At 35.9% G+C, this 17,211-nt stretch overlaps 1 protein-coding gene across 1 annotated transcript in view; it reads right to left on the reverse strand.

The window, feature by feature from the left end:
• LOC106710707 overlaps positions 1–17,211 on the reverse strand; it is a 98,961-nt gene that overhangs the window by 77,931 nt on the left and 3,819 nt on the right. Inside the window, exons 2-14 of the mRNA XM_014502850.2 lie at positions 9,137–9,198; positions 8,259–8,460; positions 7,937–8,041; positions 7,616–7,732; positions 7,137–7,268; positions 6,914–7,029; positions 6,589–6,838; positions 5,867–6,132; positions 5,058–5,790; positions 3,801–4,973; positions 3,508–3,717; positions 3,116–3,409; positions 54–3,041 (exon numbers count right to left, since the gene is read on the reverse strand). Coding sequence (XP_014358336.2) covers positions 54–3,041; positions 3,116–3,409; positions 3,508–3,717; positions 3,801–4,973; positions 5,058–5,790; positions 5,867–6,132; positions 6,589–6,838; positions 6,914–7,029; positions 7,137–7,268; positions 7,616–7,732; positions 7,937–8,041; positions 8,259–8,460; positions 9,137–9,193 — 6,643 coding nt within the window. The 5' untranslated portion in view covers positions 9,194–9,198. The remainder of the gene's footprint in view (positions 1–53; positions 3,042–3,115; positions 3,410–3,507; positions 3,718–3,800; positions 4,974–5,057; positions 5,791–5,866; positions 6,133–6,588; positions 6,839–6,913; positions 7,030–7,136; positions 7,269–7,615; positions 7,733–7,936; positions 8,042–8,258; positions 8,461–9,136; positions 9,199–17,211) is intronic.

Genomic DNA, 17,211 nt, shown 5'->3' on the forward strand with positions numbered 1-17,211 from the left:
TACAGTAAATGTGATAAATTAAAAAAACTTCAACACAAAAGTAAATTACATACCAGTACATTTGTTGTTTTTCGTGTTGCATCTTTTATCGGTTGGGCAGTCAAAATCATCTACGCATTCTACTTTGAAACATCCAATTTTTTTATCAAAAGGATTACCTAAGTAACCTCTTTCACAGGTGCATGTCATACGATGTCTGTTTACTGAACAAACCGCATTAATTCCGCAGGCATTATTGTCGCAGGGGTTTGAGCATTTTCCTTTTATGCATGCAAGAGAATCTTCGCATTGTAAATCACGTCTGCATTGATTAGGCAGCATGCAACCAGTCTGATAAGGATCACCTATAGATCCCGTGGGGCATACACACTTAAATGATCCTTGGGAATCAATACATTGTGCTGATGGGTGACAAGGATTATTGACACACTCATCTATATTCACACATTCATTACTAACTAGTTTGAATCCAGATGTACATGAACATTCCTTAGTTTGGCAAATTTGATTATTAAGGCAGTCTGAATCAGTTTTGCAACCGGGAATACAGATCCCGGAGTTACAATGCTCACCATGTAAGCAATTACTACTGGAATGGCATATTTTATGACATATGTTATCGCTGCATTTTTCGCCTATAGCACATCCAGAATTATCTTGACAAGGAACCTGGCACAAGTTTCCGATACACATATGATCCGGAGGACAATTTGAAGTTCGAGAACAAGTAGAAGATTTTCTTACACACCCTTGCTGTGGTAATGGTGTTCCTTCGAATCCAGGAGGGCATTCACACTTAACGGCATGATTTTCTCTTGAACAAATAGCATTTGGTCCACAAGATCTCGCAACAAGGCAAGGGTTTACACATTTGTTGTTTAGGCACGCCTCATCTTCAATGCAATCATCGTTGCTTCTACATCCTATTAGACATTGCCCTCCGACACAGGCCTGTCCGATCGCACACTGCGTATGCGTGTTACATTGTGTTATGCATAAGTTTTTAATGCACACATTGCCTGGATCGCAATGACTAGAGTTTTTGCAAGCTGCGAAACATTGTCCATTGACGCATGTGTCTCCTTCACAATCATTTTCACCATGGCATGCTAATATTTTTTTCTTGCATGAATTATCACTTTTGGATTTTTCGTACCCATCAGAACAAGTACAAATTGGTTTTCTGTTGATAATTTTACATAAAGAATTCACCCCACATGCGCCATCGCATAGATTTACGCACCGGTTGTTTACGCAAGTTGCTTCAGGAGGACAATCCTGATCTCCGTTTATGCATTGGTTTTGTTTTTTGCAACCTGTCTTCTTTGGATCTCCGATATAGCCAACGGGACATTTACATGTATAAGATGAAAGCCGCGGTTCACATACGGCTGTAGGATGACAAGGATTAGGATTACATAACTCTATTTTTCTACAGTTCACCTCTGGGATAGGATCTGGTTTATATCCATTAGGGCATAAACAAATGATTTTATGATCTTCAGCTATACAAACTGCGTTGTCGCCACAGGAGTCATTTCGGCATGCACCATTACAAGTGTGTGTCAAGCGATTACACAATTCATGTGATAAGCAATCAGCATTATAAATACAAGGAACAGATTGGCAACCTTTCTCTAGATCATCGGCATTACCCGTAAAAGGACCTGATGGACATTGGCACTTGGCTACGTGATTATTAGTAATGCAAATCGCATTTGGTCCACAAATTAATTGTTGGCAAGCCGAAACACATTTCTTTACGTTTCCGATATTTTTGCATATTTCACTCTCTCTACAATGCACATCGTCTGTACATTGGTTTTTATCTAACGCAATACATCCGTCACGATCATTCGGATTTCCTACATAGCCGTCCAAGCATTGGCATTGCGTTTTGTGATTGTTAGTAACACATTTCGAATTTTGTGGACATGTAAATATTGAACAATTATCTACACATTTTTTAACACCAAGCACGTCTTTTTCACAGGACTTATTATCATCACAATCATTGTCATTTCTACAGCTAGGTGTCGATGGTTGTTCACAACTGGAAGTAACAGGATTCCACAAATAGCCTTCTTTACAATCACAACGTGCGGTATTATTCAGTACGTTACATATTTCATCGGCGCTGCAAGCGATAGTTGTGCAAAGATCTAAACATTTCATCATTCCCCCAACTTGCACGCACACTTGTGGCTCATTGCAGTCGCTATTTGTACTACATTCAACTTCTTTTGGCTTTTGTTCCAAATGACAACCAGATTTAATATCATTAGGCTTACCAATATAGCCTTCTGTACATATGCAATGGGCTTGATGATTCGCACTAACACATAGGGAATTAGGTCCACATTGTAATTTACTGCATGAGTCGACACATTTACGTATATTTTTACTTATTTGAAAGCATATTTCAGTATCTTTGCAATCTCCGTCAGTTACACACTTACTGTCAAAAGTACAGCCCTGTTGCAAATCATTAGGATTTCCAATATATCCTGGGAGACAAACGCATTGTCCTTCTTCGCAAATAGCATTTTGGCCGCATACTGTTTTTCGACATTTGTCGACGCATAAAGATTTTTCACAGTAATAGCCATCCGGGCAAGTATTATTTTGGGAACAAGTACAACCATTGCCATCAACACATTTAGAAATCGCAACTTGTGTACATAGTTCGTACGGATTACCGAAATGATGGCTCTTGCAAATACAACTGAAACTACCAGGAGTGTTTATGCAAATAGCATTTTCACCGCACGGTTTTGATTGGCATTCATCGATGTCAATGCATTGTAAATTTGGGTTACCAATGTAACCTGGAGGGCATAGACACTCGATATGTGATTTAGTTTGCTGACAAACGGCGTTCAATCCACATGAAGTTTTTGCGCAAGTTATTTGTCTCCTCGGTAAGCATTTGGAGTACGGATTGCCAGTGTATCCTTTATCACATTTACATAAATTGATCGGTCCGTAAACGCAATGAGCGTTTTCACTACAACCAGGTTCACAAGCTGGAGGAGCAACAGCTGCAAAAAAAATTGTTAAATTATTACTTCAATTAAACTAAAGTATTTCGATAAGCATCTTTAAAAATACTTACGAGGCATACAAAGTAAATCAGGATTTCCTACAAAGAACGCATTACAAACACATCTGCCACTTTCTTCGTCGCAAGAAGCTCCAACACCACACACAACATTTTCGCAGCGCTGTCGACATCTTCCTGCGAGGCACGTGAACGGGTCTTCACAGGGTATCCCAGGGCCACACACGTCTCTTCTGCAACCACCCCCAGGGAAGGGATTCCCAACCATGCCCTCTGGACAAACGCATGTGGGACCATTTTTCGAAATTATACATTGAGCTGCTGTGCCACAAGAATAATTATCGCAACCTAAAACAATATCATAGAATAAAACAATTTTAAGATTTTATAGCGAATAAATAAATAAAGTAAATATATGCCTATTAATTATAAAGTGATTTTCTTACCGGATATGCATTTTCCGCCCTCAGGTTTAGTGTAGCCTGGATTACATCTGCACCAGGCGGCATGATCATCCACTTCGCAGAATGCATTGGCACCGCAAGTGACGCTTACACACGGAGACAGACAGGTACGGTTTAAACAAGCAAGGTTATTAGGACATTCATTATCTGAACTACATAATTGTTTTTGTGATGGACCTATGCCGAAGGAACCTAAAATATAGAGTAATGCAGTGAGCTAAGGAGATATCAATATTTATTAACAATTGCTATTTAAAATATATATCAAAACGTACATCCTGTTTTGTAAGGATCCCCGACCATGTTTGGAGGACATACACACTGATATCCACCTTTTTGATCGTGACAAATGGCACCGTATCCGCAAGGAGAGCTGTGGCATTCGTTTCTATTCGTACAGCCGGTATAGGGGTCTCCTTCAAATCCTGTCATACACATACATCTTGGAGGATCGCTAGGCGTACATTTTGCGTTAATACCACAAATGAATCTTTCACAAGGGCTTTTACATTTTTGTCCATCCTCAATGTCTAAGTAAAAAGGCGGTGGACAAATGCACTGTCCAGGTTGTATACATTTTTCGTTTGAGAAACAGTCGGAATCGCTTATACATCTCTTTTGGTTTATAGTACAGTGACCAGAAATTGGATCTTTTCCATAACCTGGTGGACATTTGCATTTGTATGAGCCTTCGGTGTTAATACATTCAGCGCCAAAACCACAAACCGGTTGTCCTGATAAACATTCGTTTACGTCTTCACAAGCACCTTCACTAGTTTGCGAGAAACCAGAAGGACATGCACAGTAGCTTACGGTCTCGGAAATTATTATGCATTCTGCTCCTTTGCCACATGTGTTTCCTTTTGCACAATCCGACAATACACAGTTGTTATCGACAACTTTATATGGTGGGTGACATCTACAACTGACGTCATCGCATAGTTCACAAAGAGAATAGGGATTTCCGCTATACTCCATAGGGCACTTGCACTCATAGCTACCAGGTAAGTTTTTGCAAATAGCGTTAAAACCACACGGCGAGTGACCGTATAAAGTACATTCGTTAAAATCTTCACATAACCCAGTTTCTTTATTGCGTGTGAAACCTTGCGAACATATACAAACGTTTTCACCATCGTGAGTAATACACGTTTCGCCCTGGGGGCACGGATTAACATTACTGCATTCACTCGGCTGTTTACTCGAAACACATCCATCGACATAAGGATCACCAACAAATCTACCAGGGCATTCACATTGAAAGTGTCCAGGAAGGTTTTTACACACAGCCCCAAAGGCACAAGGGTTTGCATCACATTCGTTAACATCTTGACACCCAAGGTGAGAGGTTGGATCTCCTTTGAATCCTGTGCGGCATATGCATTGCGCTATTTGGTCATTTAGTAAACATTCTGAATTACTTCCACATTGTAAACTTTCACACGGATCTGTAAATAATTGTTAGTTAAAAGAGTAAGTAATAAAAAGTGTGAATAACATTAAAGAAGGATAAGTTACTATTAAATACTTACGACGACAATCATTACCAACGTTAGGTTCGGGACATACGCATCTAGCATTTGAATCGCAAACAGAATTTCCTGGACAATCGTTGTCGCTTTTACATGTCAGAATTTCCGAACATCGCACACGTGGATCTGGATCGGGAACAGTACCCTCTGGACATTCACAATCGTAGGAACCCAGTTTATTTATACACTCAGCGTTTGCTCCACACGCATCATCCGCCTGACACTCGTCAACATCGAAACATTCTTTAAATGCATCTCCAGAAAATCCATCAGGACATTGACAAGAATAACTTCCTAATGTATTTGTACAACGTGCGTTAGATCCACAGCGTCCTACCGGTCCCACGGACGCATCACATTCGTCGATATCTACACAACCGGCTGAAATGTCTGTAGGAATAAATGTCCATCCTTCTTCACACACGCAATAAGCTTCTATACCATTTGGTTTACAATACGAGTGATCGCCACATTTAACATCTTCACACGGCGCTCGACAAGGTATTCTCGGTGGTGAGCCAACAAATCCATTGACACATTCGCATTTATATCCACCGAGGGTATTGACACATAAACCGTTTTCTCCACAAATTGATACGTTTGAGCATTCATCGACATCAATGCAGACAGCTCCTTTGGCGTTGAATCCTTCTTTACAAAAACATTGATTGTCAATACATTCAGCATTATTTGTGCAGTCAAAGTTTGATTTACATAGTATGTTTACGTCGACCTGCCAAATACAATAATTATTATTTATAAGTTTTACTTTAATACTTGTGTTAAAAGTATTAAAAACAATTGCATACCTGCTCGCAAGCTATTTTGGCATCCGGTTTGGCTCTATATCCTTGTGGACATACACAGTTATATCCGGGAGAAGCGTTTTCACATAGAGCCTGTGAGCCACAAGGATGCTCGAGGACAGAACACTCATCAACATCTGTGCAGCCGTCGGAGGAGCGCGCGTCGCCGGTGTACTCGGGCTCGCATGTGCAAACGTAGCTGCCAACCGTGTTCGTACACACGGCGTGCGTGCCGCATATATTTTCTCTACTCCTACATTCATCCATGTCTGGTGTAACAAACAACTCACGTCTAATTATCCGCCGCCTTCTCGAAAAAAAAACATACGTACGTAATATGTACTCCGACAGCCACTACGAAGAGGAAGAGACAGGAGCAGAGAATTTTTTAAAGAACTAGAAAAGACCGTGAAACGATACTAAATATAACAGCGAAACGCTTCATTGGCGCTGTTGTAAAACTAAAGTCACAAATGACACCGAGAAGTCGACCGAATGTCCCACGGTGCTGAGGGGTATGCGTCCTCAACCTGAAACTTTTTAATGACATCGTCGAAAAATGTTTTAATGTGTTCCTTTAAGTTAGTAGAAGCGTGAAGCTACCGCACGACTGAGCGCGGTAGTGTCGGCGTAATTTGTTATAGGCCGTCATTAGAAGTTTTTAAGCATCAAACCATAGTTAAATAAAAGCACACATGATGTGAAATAAAAGTCATAGAGCTCACCGATACACTCGACTTCGGGATTCCCTTGGAAACCTGGTGGACAAAGACAGCGATGGGAGCCGGGTAAGTTTTCACAGAGGGCGTTGCGACCACACTCAGCGCGAGCGCATTCGTCGAGGTCGTGGCATCCGACGCGAGGATCGCCTTCGAAGCCTTGCGGACAGCTGCACTCATAGCCGCCGGCTATGTTGCGGCAAAGGGCGCCCACACCACACGCCTCCTTGTTCTCGCATTCGTCAATGTCCACGCACTACAATGGAAAAAGTAATAACCGTTACAGCGATTTAATACAGTTGTAATCGAAACCATTGGAGAAGTAACTTACGCCGTCGAACGGATTTCCGGTATAACCAGATTGACAGGTGCACGTGTAGTTGCCGGGATAGTTTTGACAAACAGTGTTGCTTCCACAAGCTCCAGGTCGTCGGCACTCGTCGATGTCTGAATTGAAAATATTTTACGTGTACAATCGAATCCATAAATAATATAATAAAACACAAAAAAAATTCTAACGCAAGGAACGTCATAGTGTGTTAACAGCAAATTACCTCGACATTCTTCTTCTCCATCCCCTTCAAAGCCTCGGTTACACTTGCAGATGAAGTGAGCTGGTAAGTTACAACATTCCGCATTCTTGACACATCTCGAAGATATCGCCGGATCTTCACATTCGTTTATATCTAAAATTAAAATGGAAGACATAATAAAACTGAAGGTGTATATTATTGAAACATAAATAAAATTGAAATCAAAAAAGAAATTATTAAAGTTATAATTTTACGTTAATTTTATAAAGGAAAATCAATAAATACTATTAAATTATTCTACAAAATTGGTTTGATAAAAACGTAGAAATTAGTTTTTTTGACATTTTTTATAATTTTTCACTTTGTACTTACTGATGGTTTCATAAAATCATACTAATTTTACGATACGGTAGGTACCTATTTATTAGATTGACTTTTATGTTTAGTAAATCTAAGCACGATTTAATCTATGTACGAGTATGCCACAAGATATTAAATACCTCTACAAGTGAAACCGTCGCCTTCGTAGCCCGGGAAGCAGGAACATTGAAAGCTGCCCACGGTGTTGGTACAGTGCGCAAAAACGTCACATGGCCTGTCCTTGCATTCATTTACATCTGAAAAAAAAATTTATTAACAAACTTAATTAATGTACGTAAAAATATCATAGAGATAACATTAAATTGCGATAAATTAGCACAAAAGAAGAAAACTACGCAATTAGGAGTTGACATGTAAAAAGAGAAAGTGTTTAGTTAAAGGAAGTGTTTGAGTGTAACGTTTGTGATAATGTAAAATAAGTAAATAGAAAATTTTCTCACCTGGTTCCTGACAGTTGCAGCCACCGAAACCATCATTGCAATGGCACACACCGTTTAGACACGCGCCGTTTATGCAACGTGCGCCATCTTCTTTGGTACAGTCATCTAAAACATGTAATGTTCTTAATGAAATGCTTTTGTATTGTATTATTATTTATGATGTTAATCTCATACTTTTTCACCAATAAATAAAGTTCTATCTGCTAGTTACTTAATGCCATACCCAGTTTCATTTAGCAGGAGCTAGTTGCTTCTTCTAGTGATTTTAATATATTTGATTTAATTTTTTTTTCTAAGTTTCATGTTAAGAATTATATCTTACCTGTGCATTTGAGCTCTGATCTCAGTTCGTCGGACGCCTTGTAGCAATCCGGTACTCCATCGCATAATTTCGATAATTCATATAATTGTAATATTTGTGTTGATTCGTTTACTTGACAACCAAAGTAGCCGTCTTCTAAATTTAAGAAAAATACTTCTCGTTTTATGCCTAAACCTATTCCATACTGGCTTTGCGTCGCTACCTGTGAAATGGTCCGAAACATTGGTAACATGTGTACAGCATTTTTACCATTCTCAATACAATAATATTAAATTGCAATACAAAAAAGAAAATAAAAACTGTGAACAATAAATTTAACACAATTAAGTTGCATAAAATAAAACTTAAGAAGTTAAAATCATTACAATACAATCACGTTAGTTGTTTAAGTCATAGTTAAATTGTTTAAACTTTCGTGAGACACGCTAACACTCCCATTTAAACTCCGGTGACGGCACCGACTAGTTAACAAAACCGTCAGGGTTCCTTCCTCAGGGCGAGTGCTTATTTTTGCCGGCAGTATACGCGGTTAGTTCGCTTAGTGAGACGCCTGACTCGGCTCGAAACTAGTCGATTCCAACACCGGATAAATACACGAATGCTACGTGATATATTTAGTTTTTAAAAATATCTTACGAAAGTTTATAATCTCTGTCTTTATCTCTAAAAAAAAAATATAAAATATGTTTTTGTACAATATGTGCTCCGGCTCTGGAAAGCAACGGCTGCGGTAAATTTATTACATACTCGTATCAACACATATCAGAATCAACATCATGGTATATAATTTGGATACATTATGAGCATATAAATAAACATTTTGAGAGATATATTACGCTATTGTATATATATTTTAAAATGCTTAAACTTATACTTACATGTGTTGTTAAGACTGTGAGCGTCCAAACCACGAGTGGCAAGTTGGTTATATGCATTGTCTCTGCAACAAAAAACTTATAATTAAACTACAAGTAAATTTCAGAATAAAAAGAAAAAACAACGAATAACACAATTCTAATTTCTGTTTTAATATTTAACGTCTATAAGACTCTATAACTACTTCTTATGGAGATAAAGAGTAAAAGTACGAGTATGGTTGTAAATGTAACGATTTTAATACTCCTTTAATTGCGAGGACAAATATTCTAGTACATTCATAAAAAAATAAAATGTATCGAACGATCTGTGCCTTCCAGAAAAATGCATTATTGTCGATCAGAAAAATTATTATTAGATAAATATGTAATTTTAAGTACTAACATATTTATATGACATGTTACTAATTAGATATGTATGTATAAAACTGAAATAAAAAATGTGATTAATTAAGCTCAGCGCACATTTACATATTTTAAATCATAAAAACATTGGAATTTACAGTGCTCTTGAAAGTTAAGAGTCGCAAAAAGTCGGTGACCAATGTTATAATTGGGCGTGCGAATCGTTTACCTAATCTCGGTAACAGCTGTTCTGCGAAATAATAAACTAAGCAGTGCGATTCAAATATGTTAAATGTTAAGTTAGTAGGGATATTAATAGTAGTAAGTAGTATGTCTCGACTCCAGCATACATAATGCCATCCATGGCGCCGAGAACCGCACAGAATGGATAACCACCCTTCGCGAGATGGTCAAGAGGAGAGGTCGCGACCCTCAGGAGTAAGGAAACGATGCGCAGAGAGAGAGAGAGAGAGTATGTCTTTAAGGACATCTTACAAAGTTAAGATGATATTATTTGTACTATTTTTGAAGGTCTTAGAAATAAGAGTTATGCTACAGCTAGTCTATAGTTGTCTCTAAGGGAGACGCTTTGTTAAGATTTAATATAACAAATCTACACTCAGGGTATGCTTACGTAACAATAAAATGATTGTGAGTGTTTCTGTAATATTGCATGTTTTTAATATAACATAAACTATCTTTTGCCTACGACTTCGTTCACATTCTCATGTTATGATAAAGTTTGACGGATTATTTTCTAGCAAAATAGTTGTAAATTATCTCATAATAATCTAAAGATATATATTGAAAAAGAACTTTCTAGCAAATAATAAAAGTTTAATTCTTTTTGAGAGTAGATAAAGGCGAAGGTTGTTGCGAGGTCAGGTAACTGTGCAAGCGGTGACTCGGTCTCAATATCATATGGACAAACTTTAAATACGAATCACATGTACACCTACACTACGACATATGTCTTGTAAAGAAACGGCGACACAGTTTCCATTTTCGCATAGTTCAACGTTCAGCTAATGCTCGCATGGTTTTAATGGTATATTAAGTTGCGCGGTCTCCGCAACACACATTTATCTATGTATGTACGTAGATGTCATTGCACCGACATAGGTGGGTAATCGTAATTCTCGTGCGGTTAACAAATTGTTAACATTATATAAATTCGCTTATATTAAATAGAATATAGAGGACATGCATTATGATTATAGCAAACATTCAATTGAAAATTAACTAAAACACACACGTATATTTGTCCATCCTATATTTTATGTTACTCCCCTATTGTATATCTTGTTGTTTATGTCATGTATTATGTTACAATATAGAGAAGATCATAGATACTTCCGTGTTTTCTTGACATGGCAAGGATTCTAGACGAGGTGTTACCTTCCCACATATCAGCCTGTACTTTAACTGTACTGAGTCACAATTTATATTTATTATAATCGTATTATACTTACTTTTGTACGTGCTCAAACTCACGACAAAAGTTACAATTATGATACGAAAGTAAGTGGCAGTATTGACAAGTTGTGACAATTCCTAGAAAGACCATACTTTTATCAAACAGATTAAATTAATATGTATGTATAGATGTATAAAGGAGAGACGATAAAGGTGTGCCAGAACCGCGCCTAATGGGATCTGTAATCTCTTCTTATCCGATCCGTACTCCACAGGTTAGTTATATAAGTATATTATGCTTACAACTATATATGATGGTACGTTTATATAATAAAACTAGCTGTCGCCCACGACTCCGTCCGCGCGTTTTTAAAAAAAAAACTTAATAAGGATATGAAGGCTACTATCTATAGCCGATTCTCAGACCTACTGAATATGTATATAAAATTTCATAAAAATCGGTCAAGCCGTTTCAGTGGAGTATGGTAACTAACATTGTGACACGAGAATTTTATATTGTAAGATATTTTTCAGTAGTTTGTGTTATAACTAGCGTTGATGAGCAATAACTTAGAGGTTGCAGTAGTACTCAAATATTCACATTGTCTCCACATCACCCTTGACACCGTAAACGTATGTAGGCGTTCGTGACAAACAATATTTTATTTTCATTGCGTTCTGTGAATACTTGTTAAATAATGTTAAACATATTCATATGCATGTTTCAAAATTACGTTATTAGTACAAGTGCTCATCTTAATTATTTACTTATCAAAATACAAGTTCATGTAAAATGATGAAATTTACGTGTAAAACCTCGGATTTGGACTTTAATACCTACATATTTCTAATTTTAAAGCAATGCCAACTTTAGGTTTATAACGTAAACAACTATCATTTACACTTTTATTTAAATAGAAGGTTCACATAAATCACATGATTTATATTTTATTTCTGTATTAAACATAATAATTTATAACAACGCCTTTTTAGTACCTGATTAATTTGTGTCATATTTAACATTGCTTCGCATCAATATAGTCCACATTTTTAAGTATCGGTAAAGTTTCTTACGTCACGGCTAACTACTGGTATATGTATGGTCGCGTGTACGAAACAAATCGGACGTAAAATACGTTCGTACGCGTTCGTTTGCGCCATTCACTTTCACGTCTCGCGACGCTCGCCGACGCGGCGTGGGCGCACCAATCGTACGGAAAGTAGACTTCAACACATATACACATCAGTTTCTCTCTTGGGAAATAACTCAAAATCACTCATTGTATATCACTGTACTAATCCCGCAACACCCAGTGGAATTGCGGAGCTTTCCTCGTTACATACCGAACTGTTTACGCATTCCGAGAAAGAAACAGTGTTATGTAAATATGCCAACGCCATACCTGCACACATAAGTATTTACTATTTGCCCATATGTGCACACAAGTCCCCACAAAACGCAGGTACACTTGCCTAGAAGTAAGGTCGGGTTAAGACGATCATGAAGTAAATTATAATTTATCTTTATTCGCTTCTCGTGTCAAGGTGGATATTTAGAAATCTGCAAACATCAATGTGAAGGTTCATTGTTAATTTATCAAGGTTTTTGATTTGTATTTAACTAAGCGGTAAAATATCAATATTTATGTTTACGTTATTCAATTCCAGTTATGAATGTTCTTTTTTAAATAGTAAATTATTTGTCTCAGCCTCAACATAGATCTTTTAGATGTTCTTTTTTTATAAAACTTACTAGACTCTCAATGTTATTTCTAAAACTATAGAGTTCGTGGAAGCAGAGTTCAGATCTCATGACGTAATTTAATATTAATTGCAACTTATTATTACAGAATGAAAATAATGTAAATAAATTTAAAATGGAATTAAATATACTGTTATTGTTCTTACACAGACATCTAGATAATTTACAGCACATTAATAATTTGGAATGTATCCTTACAAAACTAGTTTATTAAGCCTTGAAGTAATATTAAAAATGTTAAATAAATCTCGAATATAAAAAGCAACATTATTAGATATCTTTTATGAGTATATAAAGAATCTAATTTATCAAATTCTATCTTTATAATTCAGATTTAGGTATGACGTCATTGCTTCGAAAAAAAATCTCATCTACAGATAGAGTATAGAATATAGACAATTTTATATAAATTACAGTTACGGTGAATGTAATCACAGTGTAATAATAAATAATATAGATAATCTATAGTAATCGATACAATGTAGCGAGCGTAGTGGTCGTATCATTTAGAACGGGACCAATAGTAGAGTTAGCGGGACAATTGTACGCTTTTAAACTTGTAGCGGAGTCACAAACAATTGTTAATGCATTCCACAGAAGCAGTGTGTGTGAACACTAGTAAATACAGATCGTAGTTTCCGGAATTACCACTTATTTTAAGATTAACTGCGGCTTTAAAATTTCATGGATCCTTATTTCTTTAATGTTTATTGATTACCAGAAAATAAAATAAAATATACTGAACGCACCAATTATCTCGATGTTAAAAAAATTAATGTAATTGTTTTAAAATCTTTTGTACTTAACTTACTGTGTTTTAATGTTAGGCAACATCATCGTTAAAATTCAAAACAACGCCAGATCGTGGATCAAGTGACATTAACTAAACAACTGACGAACTGGTTTTTGTTACATGAATTTAATCATAATAAAGGAAACATTTATCATTTAAATTAACAAAAACTCGCGTCTACCGAATTATCTTCTAACTTCTGGTTTTATATTATCAAACTCAACAATTAGTTAAGAAAATCCGTTTCATACGAACTTGAAAATAAAATTGAAAATAAGTAATTTACCAATATAATACACGACTATTAGTAGACTTAGAAAACTGTCCTTTGTCGTCAATCAGTGTTCGAATTTTAAATATTAAGGTATTGTTTCTTCAGTAAATTGTAGGAAAATAAAAAAAGATATAGTTTTCTCGCAAACGATTTCATGAAATATATAAATACCAAAAAATATAAATAGAATGCAAAATTGTGTATGTTGGTACTAAAGAGTAACCACTATGATGATAAATTCGACTTGTCTTTATGATTATAAGAATGAGTCTACTGTTGATGAAGTTTATGATTTATAGCTGTCATGATAAATGATAAGAACATCGATGTAATGGCGGATGCGTTAACGATATCGGCCACAACATTAATTGTAAAACTAATTACATAAACTGATAACATTAATAATAGTTTAAAATTAACGTGTGATAAATTTTCCGAATAACTATTGTGATACGACTAATATATGTTCAATATTCAACAAACTTGAAGCAAAGACACATTCTTATTTCTATGCATTAAAAGTCTTTAGTCGTTATGGGTCAGCTGTCAAAAAACTTTAAAACAAATTGTCAATCCTTGGAAAACACTAATCAAATGTAATGTTACGACAGTAGTATTTCACGATAACACTGCAGTCACCTTTTCTTATTTTACTGAAATCCAGTAAAAATAAATTTCTATTTTATCTAATAATCAATTGAAACATAAAAAACCAAGTTCTAAATTTTAAAGTAAAATCATTAAACCAATATATGGATTGGCATATTATAGATTTCTAACTCATTGCGTGTTAAAAACATAGAGCCGTATTTTACAAAAAAAAAAAAAAAACGAGTAACTGACCACCGCGTTTATATCTGACAAATAAATCTTGACACAATACGATAGCTGACGGCGCAACATGCGTGTCTCTTCTTTGACTATAAAGAAACGGACTAGGAAAAGAGTCGCCGTTATACTAAATAGATTCGGTCACTTTTCGTGGGGGATGAGGCAAAGCTGACTCGCACATGTGACTTACATCTTTATGAATGCAAACTGGGTCAAAAATTTAAACAATAATACAAAATGAGAAAACAAGCAAGCACGTTCAAAACTTATTGTTCTTTTTTATTTAACAGAGGGGATACGCGAGCTTAACTGGTCCTGTCTTTTAAAAGTCAAAGTAGGTATGTATTTGATAGTATCTATTAAAGGAGAAAGAGCGCTTCGTAATATGTCCAAGTTCCGGTGACGACGGCCGGACGTCGACGACCGGGGTGCACGAGGAATAATCAAACAGCCGACATGACTGGCCGTCAGTTAATATGCCTCATGCCACCGATAGTTCGTGTGACCCCAAAGTCCTTGAAAATATTAGTATATTGGAAGTCGTGATTATTTTTAAATCCAAACAAGCTGTTTCCCTCGCTGCTGCGGCCTCGTCTTCGTGGTGCAAAAAATACTGAATCTTTTTTTCGTTGCGAATTTAAGAAAACCCAAACTGTCCGGCGACAATCAAAAACGTGCAGTTTTGCGGGACAAAATGTATCTTATATAGTCTTCCAGATCCAAACATTCGCATTTGTAATATTAGTAAGAAGTAAGATTAAGGACTCTATAACTGTTTTGTTAAAGTTATAAATTTCACTATTTAAAGAAAAAGTACTTATGATGCCGTAAGTGCTTCAGTAACAAGGAAGACTTAAAATTGTCAGTAATTTATTTCGTGATTTCTCATAAATTTAATGTTGCGCAAACGTGGATCCTTTGCACAACAGGTTTATTCGATACCGAACTATTGTATGTAAAAATAACCGTGAGTCGATTCAACAAATAACTCGATGTAAAAGAATGCATTTACGAATTCGTAACATTATTTTAAACTTGATCGAACCGGAAATTATTCCGATTCTTACCTTACGGAAGTATATTATGTATTGTTATTTAGGTTATAAAGTTTTGTTCAATGTTTCAGTCGTGACCACCTAGAAGAACTTTTAGGTAAAACGTGAAATGACCTTTAGTACGGCATATAAGCAAGGGATATACTTGCTTATATGCTCTTGTAACAATATTTCTTATTTTTATTTTGCATACGACACGTAAACAGTTATAATTATCCTTAGGAGAATGTAAAACATAACACCGTTGAGTTTTTGTTTATTACACTATAAGTGTGATAACACTATCTATATATATAAAAGAAAGTCGTGTTAGTTACACTATTTATAACTCAAGAACGGCTGAATCGATTTGACTGAAAATTGGTGGGCAGGTAGCTTAGAACCAGGAAACGGACATAGGATTTTTTACCCCGTTTTCTATTTTTTATTCTGCGCGGACGGAGACGCGGGTAAAAGCTAGTTTAATATAAAACTGTGTTGTAATATTAATACAGTTACTGAGGAAAAACATTCTTTATTCTAGATTTTTTAACGTAAATATTGTTTAGTTCAAATTCTTTACTGTACCACAAGTGTTGATAAAAACATGTTTATGTAACATAGAATTAAAGTTTTATCACCAAAACATCGTACAACATATAAGATGTACAGTTACAGTACATTCAGAAGCAAAACATGTAATGTGGGAAGTACACAAACATGCTCTTACAAGGAACTGTAAAAGAATTTAAATTTAAAAATGCATGGTAACTAAATATGAGTAATTCATTTACTCGACATGTTCATATTATAAATTAAAAAACCAAGACTAAAAGTATAATTACGCGGCGTGCGTGACGGTAATTATGTTTCTAACTAAAAAATATTGTTCAAAGTATTTGATTGTTTAATCGATCATCTTTAACACAAATGACTATCGATAATTAAGTTTTATTGGAGAGCCAATGTCTTGTGTGAAGGCAAACCGTCACGCTTGCTGTGAACTGCTCGAACTAAAAACATCCGGACATTTAATGCACTTTCATTTAGGTATACCAAGTGAACGGTTCATTTACTTGGTAAATAATAAATTAAACAAGTTGTCGTGTAAGTTAACCCTGATTAAGTAACATGTTTCTTTTATATAAACAACAACAGTAAAAATGAAGGTTGTTTAAAGTGTTATATTATGACTTCGGGGGACAAAAATTTAGCAAATATTTTCTATACTTGATTTAAATTTACTTAAAATACTTCGCACACATTCTTCATATTAAAATGTATTCTATGATGTTTCAATATAAACAGATGGGAATACTATATCACAAAAAGTATATTATTTTGAACATTTATAGCAATATATTTTACAGAAATACAATAAGATATTGTTGGCTATATCAAGGCTAATAGACAGTGTAACGTACGGTACATGAATCACATGTGAGAATAAGGTATGCCTTTTATTATTATAGTGGTATGGAATGACATAACGGCGCGATGGCCGTCCGAGCTCAGCGCAAGCGCAGGAGCGGCGGGCGCCCACAGCGCGTGACAGGTGTACCCAATGGCATATCATTCAGTGCCATATGTTGCCGACCCTAGTGGGTACATACTTTTAAAAGT

This window comes from Papilio machaon, chromosome 4, assembly GCF_912999745.1.
Source record: "Papilio machaon chromosome 4, ilPapMach1.1, whole genome shotgun sequence".
Taxonomy (NCBI): Eukaryota; Metazoa; Arthropoda; class Insecta; order Lepidoptera; family Papilionidae; genus Papilio; species Papilio machaon.